The 21278-nt window shown below is 53.2% G+C and overlaps 1 protein-coding gene across 2 annotated transcripts in view; it reads right to left on the bottom strand.

The window, feature by feature from the left end:
- SMAD7 (SMAD family member 7) overlaps window positions 1–16575 on the bottom strand; it is a 29259-nt gene extending 12684 nt beyond the window's left edge. Inside the window, exons 1-3 of one of the 2 annotated variants that reach the window (XM_061169904.1) lie at window positions 15751–16575; window positions 14328–14381; window positions 8388–8462 (exon numbers count right to left, since the gene is read on the bottom strand). In XM_061169904.1, the coding sequence (XP_061025887.1) occupies window positions 8388–8462; window positions 14328–14381; window positions 15751–16363 (742 nt within the window). In that variant the 5' untranslated portion in view covers window positions 16364–16575. The remainder of the gene's footprint in view (window positions 1–8387; window positions 8463–14327; window positions 14382–15750) is intronic. The other variant, XM_061169905.1, reaches the window with a different exon arrangement.
- Between the last annotated feature and the right edge of the window lie 4703 nt (window positions 16576–21278).

Genomic DNA, 21278 nt, shown 5'->3' with positions numbered 1-21278 from the left:
CACCCCACCCCCGCCCTGCCCCTGGCTGGTCACCTCCACTCCGCTGGGCTCCCAGGTACCACCAGGGTCTGGATTATAACCCTACCTCCTGCTGTTGCAGCTCTTATCTCACAATCAACAAGTGGGGGGGGGGTCGGGGGGGGGTGGCGGGAATAGAAACAGAACCAGAGGAGGCAGACCTCTGTTTATCCACAAGCTTTGCTTTATCTCAACTCTCAACAGACCACACAACCGAAGCAGAGAAGCTGTGCCCGCCCTGCGTGCTCAAACAATCTCCCCAGGGGCCCATCCCTGCACCTCCGCTGTGTCTTAAACACCTCACCCATGACTGAGAAGCTGCCCCCTGCCTGACTCCAGACAGAGCCAAATCCTGTTCAAGGACCCTCCATCTCACTGACCCCATAGCACCTTCAGACAGACCACTACATCTGCACAGAGTCCAAGAACTACATCCTCCGTGCCTGACAAAGCGTGGCACATAGTAGGTGCTCAATAAATAATCGCTAAATGATTGGACCACAGGGACATGCTGGCTTCTCCCAAAGCAGCTGCACCACCACTGCCCCCCAGCCCCCAGCTTTACACCTGGCAGAGCGAGGCCTGTGTGAACCCACCTGGGAGCGGAGCGTGCCTTCCAGGCAGGGGTCAGCCAGAAAGCCCTAGGCCTGGCCCCAGGCTCCCCGTGGAGGCGGGAAAAGAGCCCCTGTCCTCACCTACTTCCCAGCCAGCTGCGGCTGATCCCGGGAGGTGTTTCCAAGCCAGGCGCCAGCCAGGCAACCTCTGTGGGCTCACCACCTGCCCACAGCATTCTGCCTTGGCGTCCTGCTCTGTTTGGACAAGTTACCCTCACCGAATGTTCAACAATGCTTTTACACACCCCAGGGCTCTTATTGTGTTATGAAAACAAAACAAAGCCCACTAAGGAAAAAAGCTGGGGGTTGGGGGGAAATGGGGAGCAAGCCAGCCACACACAGATCTCTTTCTTTCTGGTCTCCATCCTAAAGATGGCTCCTTGGCAGCCCGGGTCGGGGCATTGTCCCATGTTATGAGAACAATGACATCGTCCAAGAGGGGACTTAGAAACCCAGAGATGAATAAATGAAAACTGTTTTCACACCCAGCACAATACCACCTTCTGCACATCACTGTGGGGCTGCACAAGCCCTCTTGCTAAAGGGGGAAGCTTCTGGGTGACTGAGGGCTGAGTTACCCCCATCCCCCAGGGCAAAGCACAGCTGTACCAGGGGAGCTGTCTTCTGGTGAGCAGTAAAGAGGTGACAGAGTCCTAGCGATAGGCAGTCAGGAAGCTAAAGGAGGGACTCCTTGGGCAAAACGAGGCCCAGTGCTCGTAAATAAAGGCAGCCCCAGCCTGCCAAATGCCAGGCACCTTGGTTAGGGGAAGGTCATGCTGGGATGAACAGGCTAAGGGTATCAGTAAATTCCTACCCACCCCCTACCCCCAAAAATATGATTTTTTTTCCCCCCAAGTTAAAACTGAGCTAATGACACTGGGTGGGGCTCAGTGTCGAAGACTGTGCAGCCAAACCAAAATTCACTTCCAGCCAAGAGCTGCTTGGCCTCACCATTTGGGGAAGGAAGCTGAAACACTCATGAAAGATTCTTTAGTATACTGGGAAATACGGCTGCAGTTAACATTTCAACTGAATGTGACCCTTCTGGTAAAATATTTTTTTAAATAATAAAAATAACATAAAGTTCTCAAACAGCCTCTTTCTTAAAGAAAATGGCCCAAAAGTTCCCATGGGAGTGGAAGGAAAGAAGGGGGAAAAAAACAAAACAAAAAAACGGGCCAGCCTCCTCTCAGCCACTACCTTTCACGAACAACTTTTTTTCGGAGTTCTTCTCATAAAAGGAATGATGCAATTTCCTGTCTTGTCCCAATACTTCCTGTTCACTTACAAGGTGAAAGTTATCACCCTGTTTTAAACAGCTGTCCTAAACTCCATAGAAAGTTCCTTTTTCCATCCAGTGCCCCATCCCTGTCACAAAATCTCCCCATTTTAGAATATAAACACTATCATCGTCTACACCTTTAACGAGTTGGCTTTAAGAAAAAGCCTCGTTCTCTCTATGGGAGATACTGAATCTTCAGTCACAGCTGCCCCAGAAAGTGGGCTAGGGGCACGACCCCCATGGGGAGAAGCGAAGGGGGCTGCGGGCATCATCCCCAATGAGCCACCGTGTTTAGGTAGAGTTGCCGCCACCAAGGGAATGTTCCTTTCTTGGTGTGTTAGCCACTAAATTGAGAACTGTGCCTCAGCAGTTAATAATATCTTCCCGCTGAAAATAGCCCGGAGAGGAAGCCTGTCTGTGACAGTAGGCACACAGCCAGACTGGGCTAGCCATTCAGTACTGAGCGAGAGAGATGGTAGGGCCAGTGGTGACCTCCCAGTGGCCACACTGTACAGTATCCTTTCACAAGGCTCCTGCAAAGGGAGGGCTCCCGGGCGAGTCACCAGCCTCCTCTGCTCTGCAGCCCTATAACCTCAGTGAAGCTGTCACATGAACCAGGGTCTTGGGCAGCAGGACCAGAGGAGGGGGCCAATCACTCAGCAGGGGGTCAGGAGGACCCCAGGCTTTGGGAGACCACCCCTACGTGGCTGGTTACCAGTCCCCGGGCTGCCCAGAGGAAAATAGCATCTGGGGCAGAGAAGGAGCAAGGGCGCTCACTTCCCCTGCAGAAAGGTCAGCCTCGGAAAATGAGCCACAGGGAACTTTCCTGTCTCTCCTTTCTGCAACCAGGATGGAAAAGGAAAGGTTGAAAAATCACGGAGACAGGCCCATGACTGTGGGTCCACCCCTGGAGACCTCAGAGGTGCTCTGGAAACAAGCGTCTATCTACAGATCTCAGGCACCTAACTGAAGTCTCCATTTTCATTCTCCAGAGTCAGTGTTTTTTACTGAATATCCAAATACTTGCATGCATTTAAAAGCTACCACAGGTCACTACTTTTTAAAACTGTGGCAATATATGCGTAACACAACATTTACCATTAGTGACATTGAGAGCATTCGCAGATGAGCAACCATCACCACTACCTAGTTCCAGAACATCTTCATCACCCTGAAAGGAGACCCTGTCCCATGGATCACTTTTACCATGTCATCCACTACAACAAAGCCAATGGGAGGAAGGGGCAGAGTTAACACACCTTGTCAAGTTTCTACAATCGAGTGAAAGTCTTAGTTGAGAAGAGGCTCAACAAGCAAGGTACTCGAATTCTTCCCTATAGGAGCACAGGCAGAATCACAGAAAACCTGCAAAGCCACCAAGAGAAGCCACCAAAGATACTCCCCACAAAAAAAAAAAAAAAAAGATAGTCCCCCGCAGGAACACAGACCCTTTTACCCCCTACACCAGGGGCTCCCCAACTTGTCTGCACCTTGAAATCACCTGGGAAGCCTCAAAAAATACTGATGCTGGGATCCTGCCAACAGACTGTGATTTGGAAGCTCCCAGGGGTCCCGATGTGCAGACAAGTCTGGGGACCACCACCCTGCGCCTTTTTTTCTCCCACCAGGTTAAGACACCTGCTGTGAAGTGGCCTGGCGATCACAGCACTGTAGGAGCAGTGTCACGGGACAGTAACAGCAACAGCAACAATAAAGCAAAGGGAGCCAAACTTGATCATGAATCCTTTGGCATTTCCTCCCTTTTCACTGCCCCCCCAGCTCTGGGCCACAGGTCCAGAAGTCCACGCAGCTACTGCTGGGCTCTGCTAAGAAAAAGCCTCCCTGGGGAGAGGGTGTTAGTGCCCCAAGACAGTGGCCAAGAGCTACACCGGAACCTGGCCCTCACCTGGCCCCTCCCCCTTCGCGGGCCAGCCCTGCTCTGCTTCAGGGACGGGGTGCATGAGGCAGTGGCCCATCTAGTCTGGCTGGCAGAGCAGCCCCAATTTGCTCCAGAGACTTTAAATGCTGTCACTCTGCATTTAACCCCTGCCTGACTGCCCCATTCTTTCCAGGACAAAAGGGGTTTAAACAGTGAGCCCTTCTCCAGGGTTGAGTGCATGACCTCAAGCCTTGCAGAAGAGGCAAACAGCCTGAGCTGCTGTCCTTGACTGGTCTTCACTGGGGAGTGGGTGTGCACCAGGTGAGCCGGCCTGGGATTGAGTCATCAGCCTGGCATTTAGGGACATATGGGTCCCTAGAGATTCAGACTGTCACTCCTCACAGTGGCCTGAAGGAAGGGGAGAGGATAGGTAAGGAGCTCGCTCATGGTTACATGTGCTGGTCCTCCTGACTCCCCCGAAGCCCATGCTCAAGGCCACTTGGATGAACTCAATCCACCCCCACCCCACCCCCCATAGCATTAGAGACTCCAGAGAAACCACAATCTGCTTGTTCCCAGGCACAGGAAGGAGATATAAAAACACAGCAATAGTCACCTGAGGAGAGATTCCCAGTTTGCCGTCACCATTCCCAACCAGACAACAAATGCAGCTGAATAACTTTCCTTAAAAACAGGATGGAGCACTCTTTCCTAAGCTACTTGGTTTGAGCCCAAGTTGACTGTGGACTGAGCCAGGACCACATTTTCAGATTATGTAGGTGTTTTTGAAGACTCTCCTCCGAGGCTCTCATAGACGCCAGCAGGGACCAAAGAAGAGGAAAGAACCTTTCCTGGAATGGATGCTGACCTAAGGACATTCCCATCACCCAGGAACTAGAAGCGAGACACGAATCTGAAGACCTTAGCAAAGGAGCTGGCCTCCCTTGGGTTGGTGGGACAGTGTTTCTCCAATAAGTATGATTTTGTACAGCCAAGAGATGGGTTCCTCAACCCCCTCCCCCAGACACATCGGTACTACACCTCCACTGCCTCCCACCTCCCCTCCCTGAAATCCAGGGTGGCACCTCTTTTGAAGTTTAAATGACTACAAATGATGCTGTCCTCTAATCCCTGCCCTAAACAGTGAGGTCCGTATGTCTGAGGCCCAACCAGCTTTAGATATCAATACATAAAGGAGGAGGCTGGGTCTGTAGCTGAGTAACCTGGAACTCACAAGTGAGGGGGTATTTCTTCAAACCCCTCCCACCCCACCCCACCCCCCCAAATCAGGACAGCAGACAAGCTAAATGAAAGCTCCCCCCTAGAAACTCCAGATGGAGGCTGCAAAGATGACAGCTTCAAACACATGCTTTTAATTACCAATGACATAGTGAAAGCTCTGGGAGCAAATCCTTTCCATTTCCACCACCGAGCTGAACCTAGAAGCTTCCCATCTACGTAAGACCTCTCCACGGTGGGTATTCTTGAGCCAGGATACATGCCAGCAACAAGGGTTTGTCCTACACGCCTTTCCAAAAGCACGATACCCAGATCACGACTCAGAACCAATCCACAAACACTCCCCGGCCCCAGAGCACATATCCTCATGGAGAAACCATCTCTGAGGTCCACCTACCCCGTGTGAGAGGGACCCAGGCCTATCCCAGAGCCTGCCCGCCCATGTGTCTGTGCACGTGTCTTATCTGTACGTCTGCAGCACGCATACACACGCGCGCGCGCACGCGCGCACGTGCGCACACACACACACACACACACACACACACACACACACACACACACACACACACACACACACACACACACACACACACACACACAACCAGGCACCGAGCAATCCATCTGTCTCCGAGAACCGGCTGTCAGAAATGAAAGTACAATCTCCTGGAACCGAGTCACAGCCTTCTAAAAATGTGCCGTTTTCCCAGACTGAGGAAACTTGCAGGGGTGGGGTCTGTTTCACTGCGAGTCCCAGAGGCCTGGCCTGTCGTCTCCCCGGCCAGCCCCGCGCTGCAAGGCTGGAATTCCAACCTGCAGCCAGCGGGCCGGCTCCCAGCGCTCCTACCCGCCCACTCCCCTTCCTCGCAGGAAAGGGAAGGGCCAGCCTTGGAGTCACCCCGGCATCTCGGGAGGGGCGAGGGGCGTGCCTTCGAGCACACCCTCACCCCCACCCCCGAGGCACCACATTTTCACATTCGGCTGTTTTTTCTTTCCCTTCTTCCCTTGCCAAGAGAATCAAGCCCTGGCTCCCGCTGCCGACCTTCCTCCCACCCTAAACTGAGCCCCATTCATTAAGCCCGATCTCGGCCAGGAAAGGAAGGAAAACAGCACACGGGGCCCGTGAAAGAGACACTCAGAGAGGTGATTTCCAGAGGGGAGGCGGGGGGCAGAGCCCTGTGGGCACCTTCCCCACTCCCCGCCGTGATGCCCACTTGGCCTGGCGCTCCCCACAGCAGGCTCCCCGCTCCAGCCTCCTTCCCCTCCCTGGCCCAGCCCCCTTGAGCCACCACAGCCCCCCACCGGCCTCATCCTCCGCCAGGCAGACACACCCCGGCCACCTCCACCCACCCCCCCCATGGAAAGATCAACTTCTTGGAAAGGAGGTTTGGGCTTTCTCCATTTGCAAAACCCTCCGCCCTGGACTCGGGCCACTATCATCATCTTTTGGGGGGGGGGGGCACTCTCGCGGCAGAGGGTGGAGCCCTGGGTTTTCTCAGTGCCCATCGCCTCCCCTCCAGACACCCCCAAACCACTGGCACCAACCCAAGAAACAGTTTCTTCAACTTCCCCCCACGGCACATTATTAATAAACTACTCCAACTCCGAACGGAAAGAAGAAAGAGTTGAAACTTTGAAGCCTTGGGAATTAGTAAATCAAGAGCTAAAATTCAAAACAAATGCTCTTTCATGTGGAGCCCCCCGTCCCCTTTTTTTCTTCTTGCAGTTTTGTTGAACGACGACGCTATCCCTTCAGAGACAAGCACTCCTTCCTAGCAGCTCTTCATTCATCGAAATGGCTGCAGTTACTTTGCGGGTACGGGAGGAGTTCATCATTGCTTTACCCCCAGTTTCTTTCTAGGACTAGAAAAACTCTTGGAAGCCCACCCGTCTCAGAAGGGGCTGCACTGTCACACTGTTTGGCTCCGGGGGGCGGGTAAGGAGGCTGGTGGCTCAGGCGGGTATCGTTACTTCCTCCAGCAGAGGAGACAGACAAGATGTTATCAATAAGACAAACCTTCCGAAAAGCCCCCTTTCAAAAGCTACCACTTCCCTTGCTTATTTCATGTGGTTCAGAGGGGCTGGGACTCCTCCCTGCACATTCAGAATTTAAAAAATAAAACCCTCTAACAACATCCTGAGTGTGCTATTTTGCCCAGACCCTTTCCTCTCCTTGGCTTTCTTTCTTTCCGGAACTCTCGCAGCCTTAGAAAGCAGAAAAGACACAGCTCCCATGTCCCGGTATGTTCTTCCCTCCTCCACCGCCATGGTCCACTCCCATCCTCACCCCAAGCCCCTGCCCTTTCTGGGTCCCTCTTTTTTCCTGCTCAGCTCTCATTAGGAGCTTTGAGTAAACAATATCCTCTGTCTCAGATAACAGCCAGAGTATATACTGCACTGAAATCAAAACAAACAAGGGTCTCCCTGAAGACATTCTCAGCAAGCTCAATTCCTGCAGAGGGAACTGGCTAGGATGAACCGAGCCGAGCCTGAGCGACACCTGACCGGTCAAAAGTCACAAAAGAGGGTGCACCATGGTCCCCCCAAAGGCAGTTTTATAGCTTCCATCTGAGCTGCCATGATCCTACACCAATGTCCCAAGGGCAAATGCCCAGAACTCTGCTGGACTTTTTTTTTTTCCCCTGGATTACTTTCCCTCTTGTTTTAGCTAGTTCTTAGAAAATCCAGTGATGGCATACTGGGGTGGGAAAAACAGGTGGAAAACAGGACATATTTAGAACAAAATGGAAATGTCTCGCACTTACATTGCTAATGAGTTTCTCCAAGTTTATCACTCTCTTCTCCTGTCTCTCAGGGACAATGATGTTTAGGCTCCCCAGTGCCCCTGCTCACACCTGTGGGCCCTGAGGGACACCTTCCCTGCTGGGTAACTGTATTAGCACCTACTGTCTGCAGTGTCCCCACCCTGGCCCTCCCATCCCCACCATGCACTCCCATCCTACACTTGGGATCTGTCTTCTACAAGTTCCCAAAAGGTGGATCCATTCCCTTCAAGGCACCCGATGCACTGAGAGTGAGAGCAAAAAAGGGCTTAAACCCGTCAACTAATGACACCAAAGTCACCAAGTGGAAGCCCCTCAAGTCGGGAGCTGCTTAACAATAACCACGAAACATGGCCCAACACCAGCCCGCCGGCTGGCCCCCACTTCCAGATCTATGGCCCAGAAGGATGAGCTGAAGGGCAACAGTCATCACGGATACATCCAGTTTCATGCACATAAAAGTGAGAATTAATTCCAGACCAGCTGGGGTGGCAGAAGGCCACCTCCATTCCTCCAGTCTCCAGTCATTTCAGGAGGTCTTCAAATTGCCAAGAAAGTAAGAGAAAGCAGCTCACCTGAAAGCCCCCCAGGGGCCAGATAATTCGTTCCCCCTGTTTCAGCGGAGGAAGGCACAGCATCTGGACAGTCTGCTGTGGATATGAAAAGAAAATAGAAATAAATAAATAAAAACACCAAGATTAATTTTTAAGCACATTCTAAACAGCATTAAAGAGAAACCACACATTCCAAACGGGTGACTCCCAGCCGCGATGCTGATTATTAATGGGCTGCTCAGGCTTCGCTACCCATCATAAGACAGACCACAGCACCTTGTCACCAGTCTGGGCTCCGGGCGGCCAGTTAATCATTAGTCAAGACAGACTGGCTGGAATTTCTCTTTTATTGCAAGTCCCCCATTGAGGAAACCAGGTAGTTCCCAAGGTCAAAGGACGCCCGGTTCTTCTCTCTCAACCGAGGCTGCTGTCTCCCCACCATCTTTCCCACCTTTTCCCAAAGCATGGCCTCTTTGCTTGGACCCAGTGGCCTCGCTGCCACTCTCATCTTTTTAAAGACAGACTTCCCAGTTCTTTAGGAAGAACTGGTGTTGGGCTGAAGGGACTTTTTCCTTTTCAACTGAGGTATAATAAGTATAAAAAAAATACAAATCTCAAGTACAACTCAATGAAATGCATTTTACTCATGTACACACCTGTGTGAACAACCCCTCACCCCACATCAGGACAACAGAGAACATTTTCAGCAAGGCTCCCTAATCCAAACTCCCCATCTCTGGAAACCTTCCCAGGCAACCCCAGGCCTGCAAGGCTCCCTGCCTCAGTTCCTATAAAATCTTTCTGGCACCCAGTACTTGGAATTTCCTTCTGCTGTCTTTATTGATCTTTTACCTTCAGATCCTGTCTGCCTGAACTAGACTACAACCTTCTCTTCAACATCTTTGTCACCCTCAGGTGCTCAGCACAGTGATCTAAATGTTCATGAGGATAATGACAATTCCAGATGAGAAATAGAGACTTGACAACCTCCCGCCAAGCAATTAAAACAAAAAATAATGGCCACGAAGCACAATGAATTAGTTCCATGAAACAAAAATACACAAGACCCCATAAGCATACCATGCACCACTGCCAATGCCAAACTTACTGAAATCCATAGAGAAAGGCCGGAAAAGAGCGTCGCAGCTCCAAAGCAAAAACACCGGGTCAGATGGTGCAAATTCCAGTCCCTCCACCCCAGGCCACTAGCAGGATGTCCCTGGGGGGTGCGTTACCAGTTTCCCCCTGGAAACACTTGGCCGAGAGGGCGAATAGGAAACCAAGTGAAAGAGTAGCCCAGGGGCAGGTAGCCACACAGCTCTCTAGGGGCCCAGCAGCTGTCTCCAGTGCCTGGTAAAAGGGTGGAGGGGCTGGGCCACTCAACTCTGAGGTCCTCTCTCTAATCCCTCTCTCGCATTCTCTCTCAGGCTAGAACAACTTTTCAAGAATTCTTCTGAACAGGGAAGGAGGAAGCAGAGGAGTGGCAGCGGCAGGCAGGGGAGAGAGAAAAGACTGTGTGGGTAATTTCACTGTATCAGGGTAAAGTTTAATTCCTAACAGGAATATACAGTTTTACAGGATACACTTAATCAAATGGAAAACAATAGGGGCAGGCAGGAAATGGAGTTGCTGGTTAAAGAGTGTATAGCCTGCACTTTCTAAACTACTTCGATGGCCTTCACTATGTTGGAGATTGGCTTCTACCTACCCCCCAAAGGGAAGACACCCCCATGATGACTTATCCACGGCCACTCCCTCCCTCCCCCACCAGCTTTGGCTGGCTGAATCCCAGGGACAAGGTGTGTTTCAAAGCAAGAGCCCACATCTCGGGGCAGAGCTGAGACCACATTCAGGGTTGTCAGCCTGTCTCAGATCAAAGGTTAAGCCAGCTCCACACTGGCAACCACAAGCATTTCTATGAAATGGTGCTCTGCCCTTTGTGCAGCGCCTTTGATCTCAGAAGGGATTTACAAACATTAATTAGGTCTCCCTACCACCCCTGTGAAGTAGCAAGGTATACCTGTTTGACAGGTACCCAGGTAAACTGAGGAGTCACTGAGTAGCCCAAGGGGCCACCCAGTGAGCTGGACCATACCCAAGGGTTCAGCCCTCTCCCTCCCAAGGTAGGCCACGTCCTCACTCTCTTCCCTGCAGGTAGTTGGGCTGAGATAGTCTTCAGCATCCAGACTGGCCTCAAGCTCCTGACAAGTGAGTATAGGTCAAAGAGGCCACACCTCCGTCTCTCACCCACAAAAAAGCTCTGCTGAGATAGCTCTCCAAAGTCAGGGTTCTCAGCTACTGCCTTGTCGCCTGCTCCCCAGAGCCCAGGCTGGTAAACTCAGAAACTCTAGGCTACTCCTGGCTCTTCTCCACCACTAAACACTACCAAGCACCCAGTGAGTGCTGGGTTTTGTGGGAGCCTCATTCCCCTCTCCCAGCAGTTAAGAGAGCTTTCAAAGATGCATGCCTGGGAGCAGCCGAGGAATGAGCTGCTGCAAGGGGTACAAGGTGACAGAGCTGGGGACCCCACTTCTCTCATTCAGAGAATGGTTTCCAGACAGCCAGAATATTCTTGTCAACTTAGTTCTGAGCTACCTAAGTACCTACCGTCTGGGACAGAGGAGCCTCCACCACCACCATTATACCCCAGCTCTGCCCCAATCCACAACCCAGGTTACAGAAGCACTATCCAATGCATTGGAATCTTCAAAGCATTTTAGGCAGGCACATCAGGTATGTAGAATGACTGAATGAGTGAGCCAATAAATGAGTGAATGAATGAATCATCTAACCTAACTCCTTGATCACGTGGGTCTAAAACCAGGCCTGGAAAAGTTAAGAGTGGCCTGAGTTAAGAGGTAAATGCAGGGGCTTCCCTGGTGGCGCAGTGGTTGAGAATCCGCCTGCCAATGCAGGGGACACGGGTTCGAGCCCTGGTCTGGGAAGATCCCACATGCCGCGGAGCAGCTGGGCCGGTGAGCCACAATTACTGAGCCTGCGCGTCTGGAGCCTGTGCTCCGCATTAAGAGAGGCCGCTATAGTGAGAGGCCCGCGCACCGCGATGAAGAGTGGCCCCCGCTTGCCACAACTAGAGAAAGCCCTTGCACAGAAACGAAGACCCAACACAGTCATAAATAAATAAACAACCCCTCTCTAAAAAAAAAAATAAAAAGAGGTAAACGCAGGGCTAGGTCCCAGACTTCTCAACTAGGCTTTGGAGGCTCGATCTGCCAACGGTCACCTGGATCCCCAGCCCAAGCAAGTAGGTGTACCCAGCAACATGCCCTCCCCGCCAAGCCATTCTTCAAATCTTTCAGACCTTCAGATACAGAGGACACAAGAAGTAGAGCCTACAGAGCAATCCCTCCCAGCATCCCCACTCCATAAACTGAGATCTCATTCTAACAGCCTACTCTTACTCCTGGTGTGATGGGGCTGGGGGTAGGGGGGGTGTCCTGACTTCTGAGAGCCTCAAGTCACAGCCACCCTACTCCTACATCCAGCCATGTCTAACACTCCTTCCCAGAAGATCCTGCTGACTTCGAACCACAGAGTACCCAGGCCTACCTAGTCAGGCCATGCCAGAGGCTGCAGTGGAACGGCTTGAACCATAGCAAAATGGAGCTCCCAACTTTCAGCCCTAGCATTCCTCCAAGGCTGCAGGGGGACCAGGCCCCAGCCTCTTCCCACCGCCTCTGCCCAAGCTGGAGACTTCACAGAAGAGATTCCCTTAGTTGTGCAACTGGTTAGGATTTTAATAGCTGTCCATTGTAAACCTTATGTCTAGTTCTCACCTAGTAACCCAAGACTAAAAATGCAACCTACGACTTAGAAACTTAAGAATGTAAGCAGCTGATCTAAGTTCCCCAGCCAAATACTCTCCCCCATGTGCAAGGCAAAGAGAAAAACCTGGGGCAGCATCCCATCTGTGTGTCTGACCTCAACATCTCTGGCTACAGCAGCCAGCAAAACCAGGCCCAGCCCTGGCTGCCCTCCAATGCGTCAGGAGATTCCCACCACAGGGGCTTCGCCGGTTAGCACCCTCACATCCTTACACAAAGGTGATGTTTTTCACTCCTTTTTTTTGTTGTTTTGGGGTTTTCTGGTTTGGCGGGTGGAGAGGGGGATTAGTTTTTTGCTTTGGAGTGTTTTTTGGGTTTTTTTTTTTTTTTTTGGTTTTGTTTTACAGAAACGTTTTGGGTGAGTAACCAGCTGTTTGAGTTTCCGATTGGCAGGTTAATCACTTCCTATTGGCTGATCTGGAGAACTTTTCTCCCCCTTGGAAATGGCACATTCCTGTCTTTGTGGCTTCTCTGTTTGCACACATTTTGCTACCTAATGTCAACACTTGCTAATGAATAAATATATCATTCCACTCACTGAAAATGAGGTCCTGGCCTGAGAGGGTGACTGCTTGAATCCGGTGAACAGATCTGTCCAGGTATCTCTGCAGGAAACCCAAGAGAATGTGGTCCTTCTTTCCTATGATTTTAGGAAATTTCTCAGAACATTTCCCCCTAGTCTTCTTTACCCCTGGGGCCAAGGTAACTGGCCTCTCTCTCTCACTTTTAAGGAAAACCTCCAAATTTGAAGACTATGGAAGGCAAAACAAAAACAGGACAGAGATAGCCCCTTGGAGAACTAAACTCATACAAGAATTCTTGAGTATTGATGCCAAAAACCCAGTCAACTTACATTCTTGGAGAAAACAGAGCTTGGTAATTCCAGTTAACATTTGTTACAAGTACAGAGCTGCTTATCTCCTCATTAATGACTATTTATCTGGTGTTTTGTAAATCGAAAGCAAAATATCACATGCTTTGCAGGCCACTTACTAGACAGGCACCAGGCAAGCAGCAACGCCTTCCGACTGGAGGGAGCGTGGAGTTGGGGAGGGCTGGCTGGAGAGCATGGGCTTCTCTTACACCGTTCATTAAAGTATTTAATTCTCGACAACGCCCCAGCAAGACTTTTAATTAGTGGGGGAAAGGCCCAACAGCCAAAACTCATGAGGCGGAAGGACTTGCAGAATTCCAAGAGGGAAATGGGGCCCAACCCTTCACTTTTCCTTCTCCCAGAACCTTGGCAAAATAAAAATGTCAAAAGCGTTGCATTTGTCAGGCACCAGTGTAGACCAAAGTCACAATCCATACTTCCAAGCAAACGAACCTCCCGCTGTAAGAAGGGGCTCCAGGAAACAAGGGCCCATCGAAGTTGTCACCCTCGAGTCCCCGTTTTTCAGAGCCTCCTCCCCTGGCACTGTCAACCTCTGCACTGCCAGCCAGAAGTTGAATGCAGACAAGCGCAACTGAGGTGGTGCCAATCTCAAGTGGGGCTTCTGCCCTGGCCCCGTGCCAGCCTGTGACAAAGCACCAGGCAGGCAGAGCTATGCTAGAAACTTTATGACCCTCACCAGGAACTCCGAGAAAACCAGGAGGGGGCTGCTGACTTTACTTCTTAAATTTTCTAATCTCTTGCTCCAAACCAAGGTCCGTCTCTGCACTTTTTTAAACTGTCTTCCCTCCCCCATCGGGTTATCCATTCTTCCCACTGAGATACTTCTGGCACTCACAAAGTCTCCGACGTTTCCCATCAACCTGTCCTATTTGGCTCTGGAGATGCTTCGGCGTGGATCAAATTCCACGTGTTAAAAGCTGAGCCAACTTGGGTTATGGAGTGCAAATACAAGAAAAAAGGAACAAAATGGAAATATCTAGGAAACATCCTTGCAAAAAAAAATATATGTATACATACACACACACACACACACACATTATCGCCAGCTCCAGTCACAACAAAAACAGAAAAAAATCCACCAAACTTCCAACATCGGCAACCTATAACAACCTCGGGGCAAGTCCAGCGTCTCCCCACGCCGCTGCCTAGGCATACAAATCCGCGTTCTAGAGACTCCATTTCTAACTTAAGATAGGAAGGATATTTTTAAAATCATCTACTCACCAGTTGGTTTGAGAAAATCCATCGGGTATCTGGAGTAAGGAGGAGGGGGAGACTCTGGAATTAAAAAAGAAAGAGAAAATAAAGGCCGAGCCATGAGAAAGAGATAGAAACTTATGATAACACAGGCATTCTTTTAGCCCAACTGTTTGTCTTAGCTGTGGGGGTTGGAGGCAGGGCCGCGAGGCGGTGATTGCCTTGATATTTAGCTGTCAGATAAACAAAAGAGGCCGCCTGGCGCCAGCCTCGGCGCTCCGCTCCTCCACGTCTGCGGCCGCCGCCGCCGCCGCCGCCGCCGCCGCCGCCGCCGCGCTCGGCCGGCCGGGCTGGAAACCACCGGCTCGGCCGCAGCTCGGCCGAGGCCGCTCACTTCACAGGGCTGCAGGGCCACAAAGCCCCCTCCCCGTCCCAGAACTTCAGACCCCACTCCCACCGCCCCACCCCACCCCCGCCCCGACCCGTCCCCCAGGGGTGCAATTCACCTCCGCCACCACTGCTCCGCTCCGCACCCGCGCGGGGAACACGGGCTTCCCCTTTGCCAGCCCACCCGGGAGGTGCACTCCAAGAGCGCTGGTGAACTTGGATTTGTGGGCGCCCGAGGTGCACCCCGCCCCCGCACAAAGACGTAGAGAAAAGGGAATCAATGGAAGAGGCCGGGAGGATAAAGAGGAGGAGGCTGGGGTCTCAACTGAGAAGAAGCCCAGGCCCCAGGGGCAGCATCCTCACGGAGGCGCTGGGGGCAGACCATCCTACAGTCAGTAACTGTGCTTTCCTGTGCTGGAAGAAAGGAAAAAGCAGGGGGCACCCAACTTCTCCTGACTGCTTGTTCTCTTTCACCCTGAGGTGGCACAGTTTAGAGCAAATATCCAGCTCGACCTTCCATCCTAACTCTCTTTGCCTCAAAACCCAAAGCTGCGCCGGCCAGGGCAGTCTCCCGGCCCCTTGTGCCCGACGTGACTCTATTCACTAAAGGAGAGCCTTACTTTCTAGCCTTTATAACTGCTTCTCCCAGCCTTCCTTGGCGGCCTTGGACCGAATCCAACTCGGCCACACACCTCAACGCCTTTCCCAGAGCGGGGGAGGCGTGACCCCCACTTCTCTCTGCACCCCTTGGCTAATCCGGAAATGAGGGCATCTAATCTTTAACCCCGTGTGTGTAGAGTGTGTGCGTGAGCAATGCCCAAAGCCTCCCCACCCCCCGCCCCGGGGCAGGAGAGAAGAAAAAAACTGGAAGGAAACCCCCAGGGAATACCTTTCCAGTTTCCCCTAGTCCCTTCTCGACCCTTGTCCCCTAAGTCTCTTCCCAGGAGGAGACGTACACTCCCCTCCGGCGAGGTAGCTGCACAAACACACAGCCCAATGGGGCTCTTCTTGCACCACCTGAGCGCCAGGAGGAGGGGAGGGTGGGCGCAGAACAACTTCCTACCTAGTTCGCAGAGTCGGCTAAGGTGATGGGGGTTGCAGCACACCAGCTCGGGGTTGATCTTCCCGTAAGATTCACAGCAACACAGCCTCTTGACTTCCGAGGAATGCCTGAGATCCGGCCACCTGAACACTTTGCACAGCAGGAGGGGGAGCGAATAGGACGAGGGCGGCTGCGCGGGCTGCGAGCCGGAGGGCGCCCCCAGGCCCAGCCTGCAGTCCAGGCGGCCAGGCAGCAAGAGGCACGCGGTGCGCGTACCGCCGCGGGACTCCACGGCCTGGAGCAGCAGCTCCAGCTGCCGTTCCTTCAGTTTCTTGAGCACCGAGTGCGTGAGCGCCTTCAGATCCGCCTCGGCGCCCCCGGCCGCGCCGGAGCCCGCGGCTGGGGGGTGGGGATGGTGGTGACCTTTGGCACCTCGCACCGCCTTGCCCAGGCAGCAGCCAGCCCTGCCTGCGCCGCCGCCACCGGCCCCATGCGCCCGGCCGTCCGTCGCCCCTTCTCCCCGCAGCTCGCCTCCTCCTCCGCCTCCCCCCGCCCCCTCCTCCTCGTCCTCGCCGCCGGGCGCACGGCTCCTCCAGAGACGCCGGACGAGCGCAGATCGTTTGGTCCTGAACATGCGGGGCGAGGAGGCGAGGAGAAAAGTCGTTTGCCGGCTAAGGAGCGAACATGACCTCCGCACACCATGAAGAAGTCGGGTGCCGAGTTGGGGCAGCAGGCGCAGGCGACAGCAGCAGCAGCAGGGGCCCTGGCAGGAGCGGCGGCGGCCCGAGGGGCGCTCCGTGGCATGCGCCAGTCTCCCGGAGGCCGGGGCGCGCGCGGGGGCCCGGGGGCGCCCGCCGGGGCTCGGGGGCCTGCGCTCCGGCTGCCCCACCCCTCGCGGCCCGCGCCGTGCGCCGCTCTCGGGCCCCGGCGCACCCCGGAGGAACGCGGCCGCCGCTTCCCTGGGGGCGGCGAAGCCTACCCCGGTCGGCGCCTCCCCCAAAAGAGGCCCCCCCGCAGCGGCTCCCGAGTGTCGGGCTCGCCAGCCTCGGCTGCCTACATGGAAGATCCGCGAGGGCAAAAAACGAAAGACGTTCGGCTGGGCTGCTGGAGGGAGGAAAAAGCCTCTTTCCCCCTTGCTAAGCAACTTAATTTGGGGGTGGGGAGAAGCTGGCAATTAAAAAAAAAAAAAAAGCAGGCACGCGATTTATTTTTTTCCTCTATATCCTTAGTAACCGGATCGCCTTGAATTCCGTGCACACGAAGACTCGGGGGAGGGGGCTGAGTGGACTTCACCCCGCATGAGATGTCTGGCGAAATAAGGAAGCTCTCTCAAAATCTAAGAACCAAACATGCAAAGCCCAAAATGAAAAACACCACCTCCTCGCACCCCGGAGGTCTGGGGGCGTCCGGCTGGACCTGGGGTTTAAAAAAAGAAAATGTTTACAAAGTAGAACTAGACGTTTGAGGGGTGGAAAAAACGTATCCACGAGTTACATCCCCCTTTTTTCCTTGCAGAGCCCCGCTGGTCTTCCTCTCCTTTTCTTCTGCCAACAACAAAAAAAAAAAAAAATCGTATTTTTTTTAATCCACAGAAAGCTTTGGCTAGGCTGCTTCAATCCTTCGCATCTGGGTGATTTAGGGTAGTCTCTGGTCTTTCCTCTTGCGCTCCCGGGGGCCCCGGTCCTCAGCGGGGACTTCCTCGGTGCTGGCGGGGGCGCAGGGGCAGAAGATGCTGCGGCGGCGGCTGCGCCCCGCGGGGCTGACAGCGCGGGGGAGGGCGGCGCGGCGGCCGCAGTGGGCCGCTGGCGGGTCGCGCGCTCTCGCCCTCTGCTCTCTAGTGCGGGAACCGCCGGTGCCCCCTCCCCTGGCCGCGGCCGGCTGCTGGGGCTCCCCGTATGGGCTGCTCGCCCCGACTCGGCTGCGGCGGCTGGAGGCCCCGGTGTCCCTCACGCCGCCTTCTCCTCCGAGACTCTCCTCGTCGCGGCCGGGAGCCTCCTTGTCCCCCGTCCGCCCTCTCCTGGCGCTCGGGTCCTTCTGCCGCCGCCGGGGGCTCGCCGCGCCGCACTCAGGGGCTCCTGGGCCGTGCGCTCGGCAGCTCGGCGCCGGCGGGCTGGCTCTGTCTCGGGCAGCTCTCTCCGGCGCGGCGAGCGGACCGAGCACGGCGCCCGGCTGGCTCGGCTGACTCGGCTCGAGAACAGGCTCCTCCGTGCGCCGAGCAGGCGACCGAGTGTGCTCAGGGCTCGCAGCCTCCCGCAAGGCCTCCCGCCCCCGCCCCCTTCCCTCCCCCTTCCTCCCCCTTCCCTCCCCCGCCCCCAGCCGCCGCCGCCGCCGCCGCCACCGCCTCCTCCCCGCCTCCCCCCCCGCCCCCCCCAGCCCTCTGCTCTGCTGGTTCCACTGCGCAGTGGCGCGCCCGGCTCCGGCCTCGTCACGTGGCCGTCTAGACACCCTGTCGCTTTAAAAAAAAAAAAAGCGATTGTGTTTCGCAAACAACAGATCGGGTTTCTAAAAGCTATTTCTCCACCCCGCCCCCCGCCACCGCCACCCCCTCCCGGGTCTGCAGGGGTGGGGGGGACGAAAGGGGGGGGACGAATAAAGGTGAGGAGCAGAGAAGCTCCCAGAATCGACTGAGACCTGGTGGAATCAGAGGAGAAATGGGAAGACCCAAGAGCACCGAACAGGCTTCGCCGGCGAGTTACGGAGCGAAGCGAGCGGGTCGGTGGCGGATTTAGACCCAGACCGCGGAGCTTCTCAGTGGCTGTCCCGCGCGCGCTCGCCCTAACGCTTCATTCATTCGTTTTGTTTTAAAGGCCCTGGCGACGGATCCCCTGGCCGCCGCGCGGGAGGGAAGGGGGAGGAGAGCGCTGTCTCCATTTAAAAGACATTTACACCGGACTGGACCGAGGCCCTGGGAAGTGTGCGCTGGAGGGAACAGCCGGGCCGCCGAGGGCGGGGAGGCGGCGCGAATGTGACCTCAGCGGCGGCCGAGAGCTCCCTCCCGCCCTCTCCCGCTCCGGGCTCGGGTTTCTAGGACTGCCTGGAGAAGTGTGTCTTGTGCAAAGCTCTGGAATGCATTTGGCTGGCTGACGAGTTGCGAGGGGCAGCATCCTGGCGGGAGGGGAGGGGGGCCTCGCCCGCCCGCCGCGTGCAGGTTTCCTCCGGAGCCCGGAAGACCTCCGCCACCCCGCCTCCCGGCGCAGGAAGGTTACCTTCCGAGCAGACCTGCCTAGGGCATGCATATGCATGCAGGGCTTGTTTCTTCGCCCTCCTCGGCCCCGTAGCTTTCAAGGCGCTTAGAGTCAGAGATTTTATCCCCTTACCCGAGGCTTTGGAGAAGCATAGACCCAGCAGGCAGACTATTGCATGGAAATGGGTAAAGCATTGGTGGGGCAAAGGACCAGATTACGTTTACTTCGTGAAAACTGTTAATAGTAGAAACGTAATGATTTAAATATATACGCATCATTATTGAGGAGGCCACTAGTTGGCATGGTGGTCTAACCTCGCATCTTATTCAGTGAAATAAGATTTTTTTAAAAAGCCATTTAGAATTGTGAGATCAGGACAACTATGAAACTCACTGGGGATTTTAACGAATCTTTAGAAAAGGTGAAAGAAAACTATTTTCATTTTCCCAGCTAAGTTATGCTTCTTTAAAAGGAAAAGGCACAAAAATAATAATAAAATAATAATAATAAAGAAAAACAAAAACAAAAAGGGCAATAAAAGTAATAAAATAAAATAAAAGGAAAAAGCACAGATGAATCTCAGCTTTATAGCTCAGCCCCTTCCCTTCCAGCAACTTAAAAGGTGTCTGTATGCCATAGGTGCTTAATAAATATTTAGGAATCAACAGACTTGAATAGACTCATTTGGACCATTTCCCCCAAACCCACCAAGAGCACCTTTGGACATATAAATGTGAGAGAAAATCATGATTATCTCTAGGCAAGGGACCCTGAAGCTCACTGACCTAGAAGACCCAGAAATGCCAAGCAGTGCAGAAACGTGTAGGACAGGGCAGCAGCTGGCATTCTAAACCTTGTAAGCCACATAGACTGCAATTGTATAAGATCATAATTTTGTTACAAATAAAAATATTGCTTATTGAAAAGGGCATTGAAACCTCTGTGTGTGTGTGTGTGAAACTTTCTGAACAAGCAAGCTGCAAAGACAGCAGGAGAGAAAGCCCAGGAGAAAATGGATTTGGGTGATCCCATCGTCATAGGCAGGGAAAGACAAAACAGGCAGAAATGGGATTTTTGAGGTATCTGTGAAATGTATAATACACTCACCTCAGAAAGACTTAGAAAGAATACCTGATTCCTGGCTGGGACTCTGCCACTCACTGGTTAAATAACACACTAGTGGTGCTATTAGACGAGCACTGGCAGGGTTTAAAAAGCTTTCTGGGCAAGTTTCCTGCCCTCTCCGGGGTCCCATTCCCTCTCTCTGCTCTGGGCCTAGCTAGAAGATGTTCACTTTCCTGTCGAGGCTAGGCCAGACTGCAAAGTGACAGGAAGGACTTAAATAAGCAATGAAAACAAAAGGCATAATTCTAATTAAGCTTCTTGGCTAAATGGAGAATCTGAAGACTGGGAAATCTGGCCAATGGTGCTAACACTATGGGATGAGAGGCTGGAGCACACACAGGGCAGGTAGATTTATCGGGTGTTTCAGGAGTTGAATCTGACGTCACAACTTGTCTGGGTGGAACATGCATATTCTTGCAAAGATATGTTCCCATATAGTGTAATTGTGGGTGCTTTTAATTCAGGCGTCACCCCTGTCTTGCCCTCTCTACATGGCTTTCCTCCTCCATTTTACTGCCCTAGGTAGACAATGGGTGGGTTGCTGGGCAAGTACCTACAGTGGTTGGTGCTGCTTTATAGCTCCCTGGCATCCCCTGAATCAGTTAACATCCCAAGCCTTCCTGAGAGCCAGTCCCACCCCATTCATATTATTCCTTTCCTTTCCAAGAAAGAAGCTGGACGGTAGAGGAACTCCTGGCTGGCTGGCGTGCCTAGAAAAGGAGTTCCTTTCCTTTCCACAGGCACAAATGAGACCGACAGGCACCCCATTTCAAACTATTCTGATCCTTAAAAAAAAGTTTAGGAGTTCACCAAACTATTGTGAATGAGTTTGATTCTAATCATTTGCTGGCAGGGAATATGGAATAGAATATCTCATTTGCAGTTGTTTATTTCCTGTTGTGGCTTCTATTTTCATCTTTTCGTCACTTTGGTGATAGTAATCAAACCCTAATCATGGTGCAGCCACAAGTCACAGAGACCAAAATAACTTGCAGCAGAGTTATGACAAACAAGGATGGAGTCAGCTAAAGACCTGGCTACTTAATCACTGGCCCCTGGCACCCGAAGGACTACGGGGGCCGCCATTTGACTGACCGCTGGCTAAGCAGCTAGAGGAGAGAGGAAGCTGGAGGGAAATTGCTCCAAGGCCCCTGGTCTTGAGCAGTCAGGGCCCCAGGGTGCATGAGGAAGGAGGGCAGCAGAGTGCACAGGAAATGGAGGAGAAGCAGGTAAACCGTC

Source organism: Eubalaena glacialis, chromosome 15, assembly GCF_028564815.1.
Source record: "Eubalaena glacialis isolate mEubGla1 chromosome 15, mEubGla1.1.hap2.+ XY, whole genome shotgun sequence".
Lineage (NCBI taxonomy): Eukaryota > Metazoa > Chordata > Mammalia > Artiodactyla > Balaenidae > Eubalaena > Eubalaena glacialis.
The sequence above is the reverse complement of the archived record's forward strand: the minus strand, read 5'-3'. Positions and strand labels throughout refer to the sequence as shown.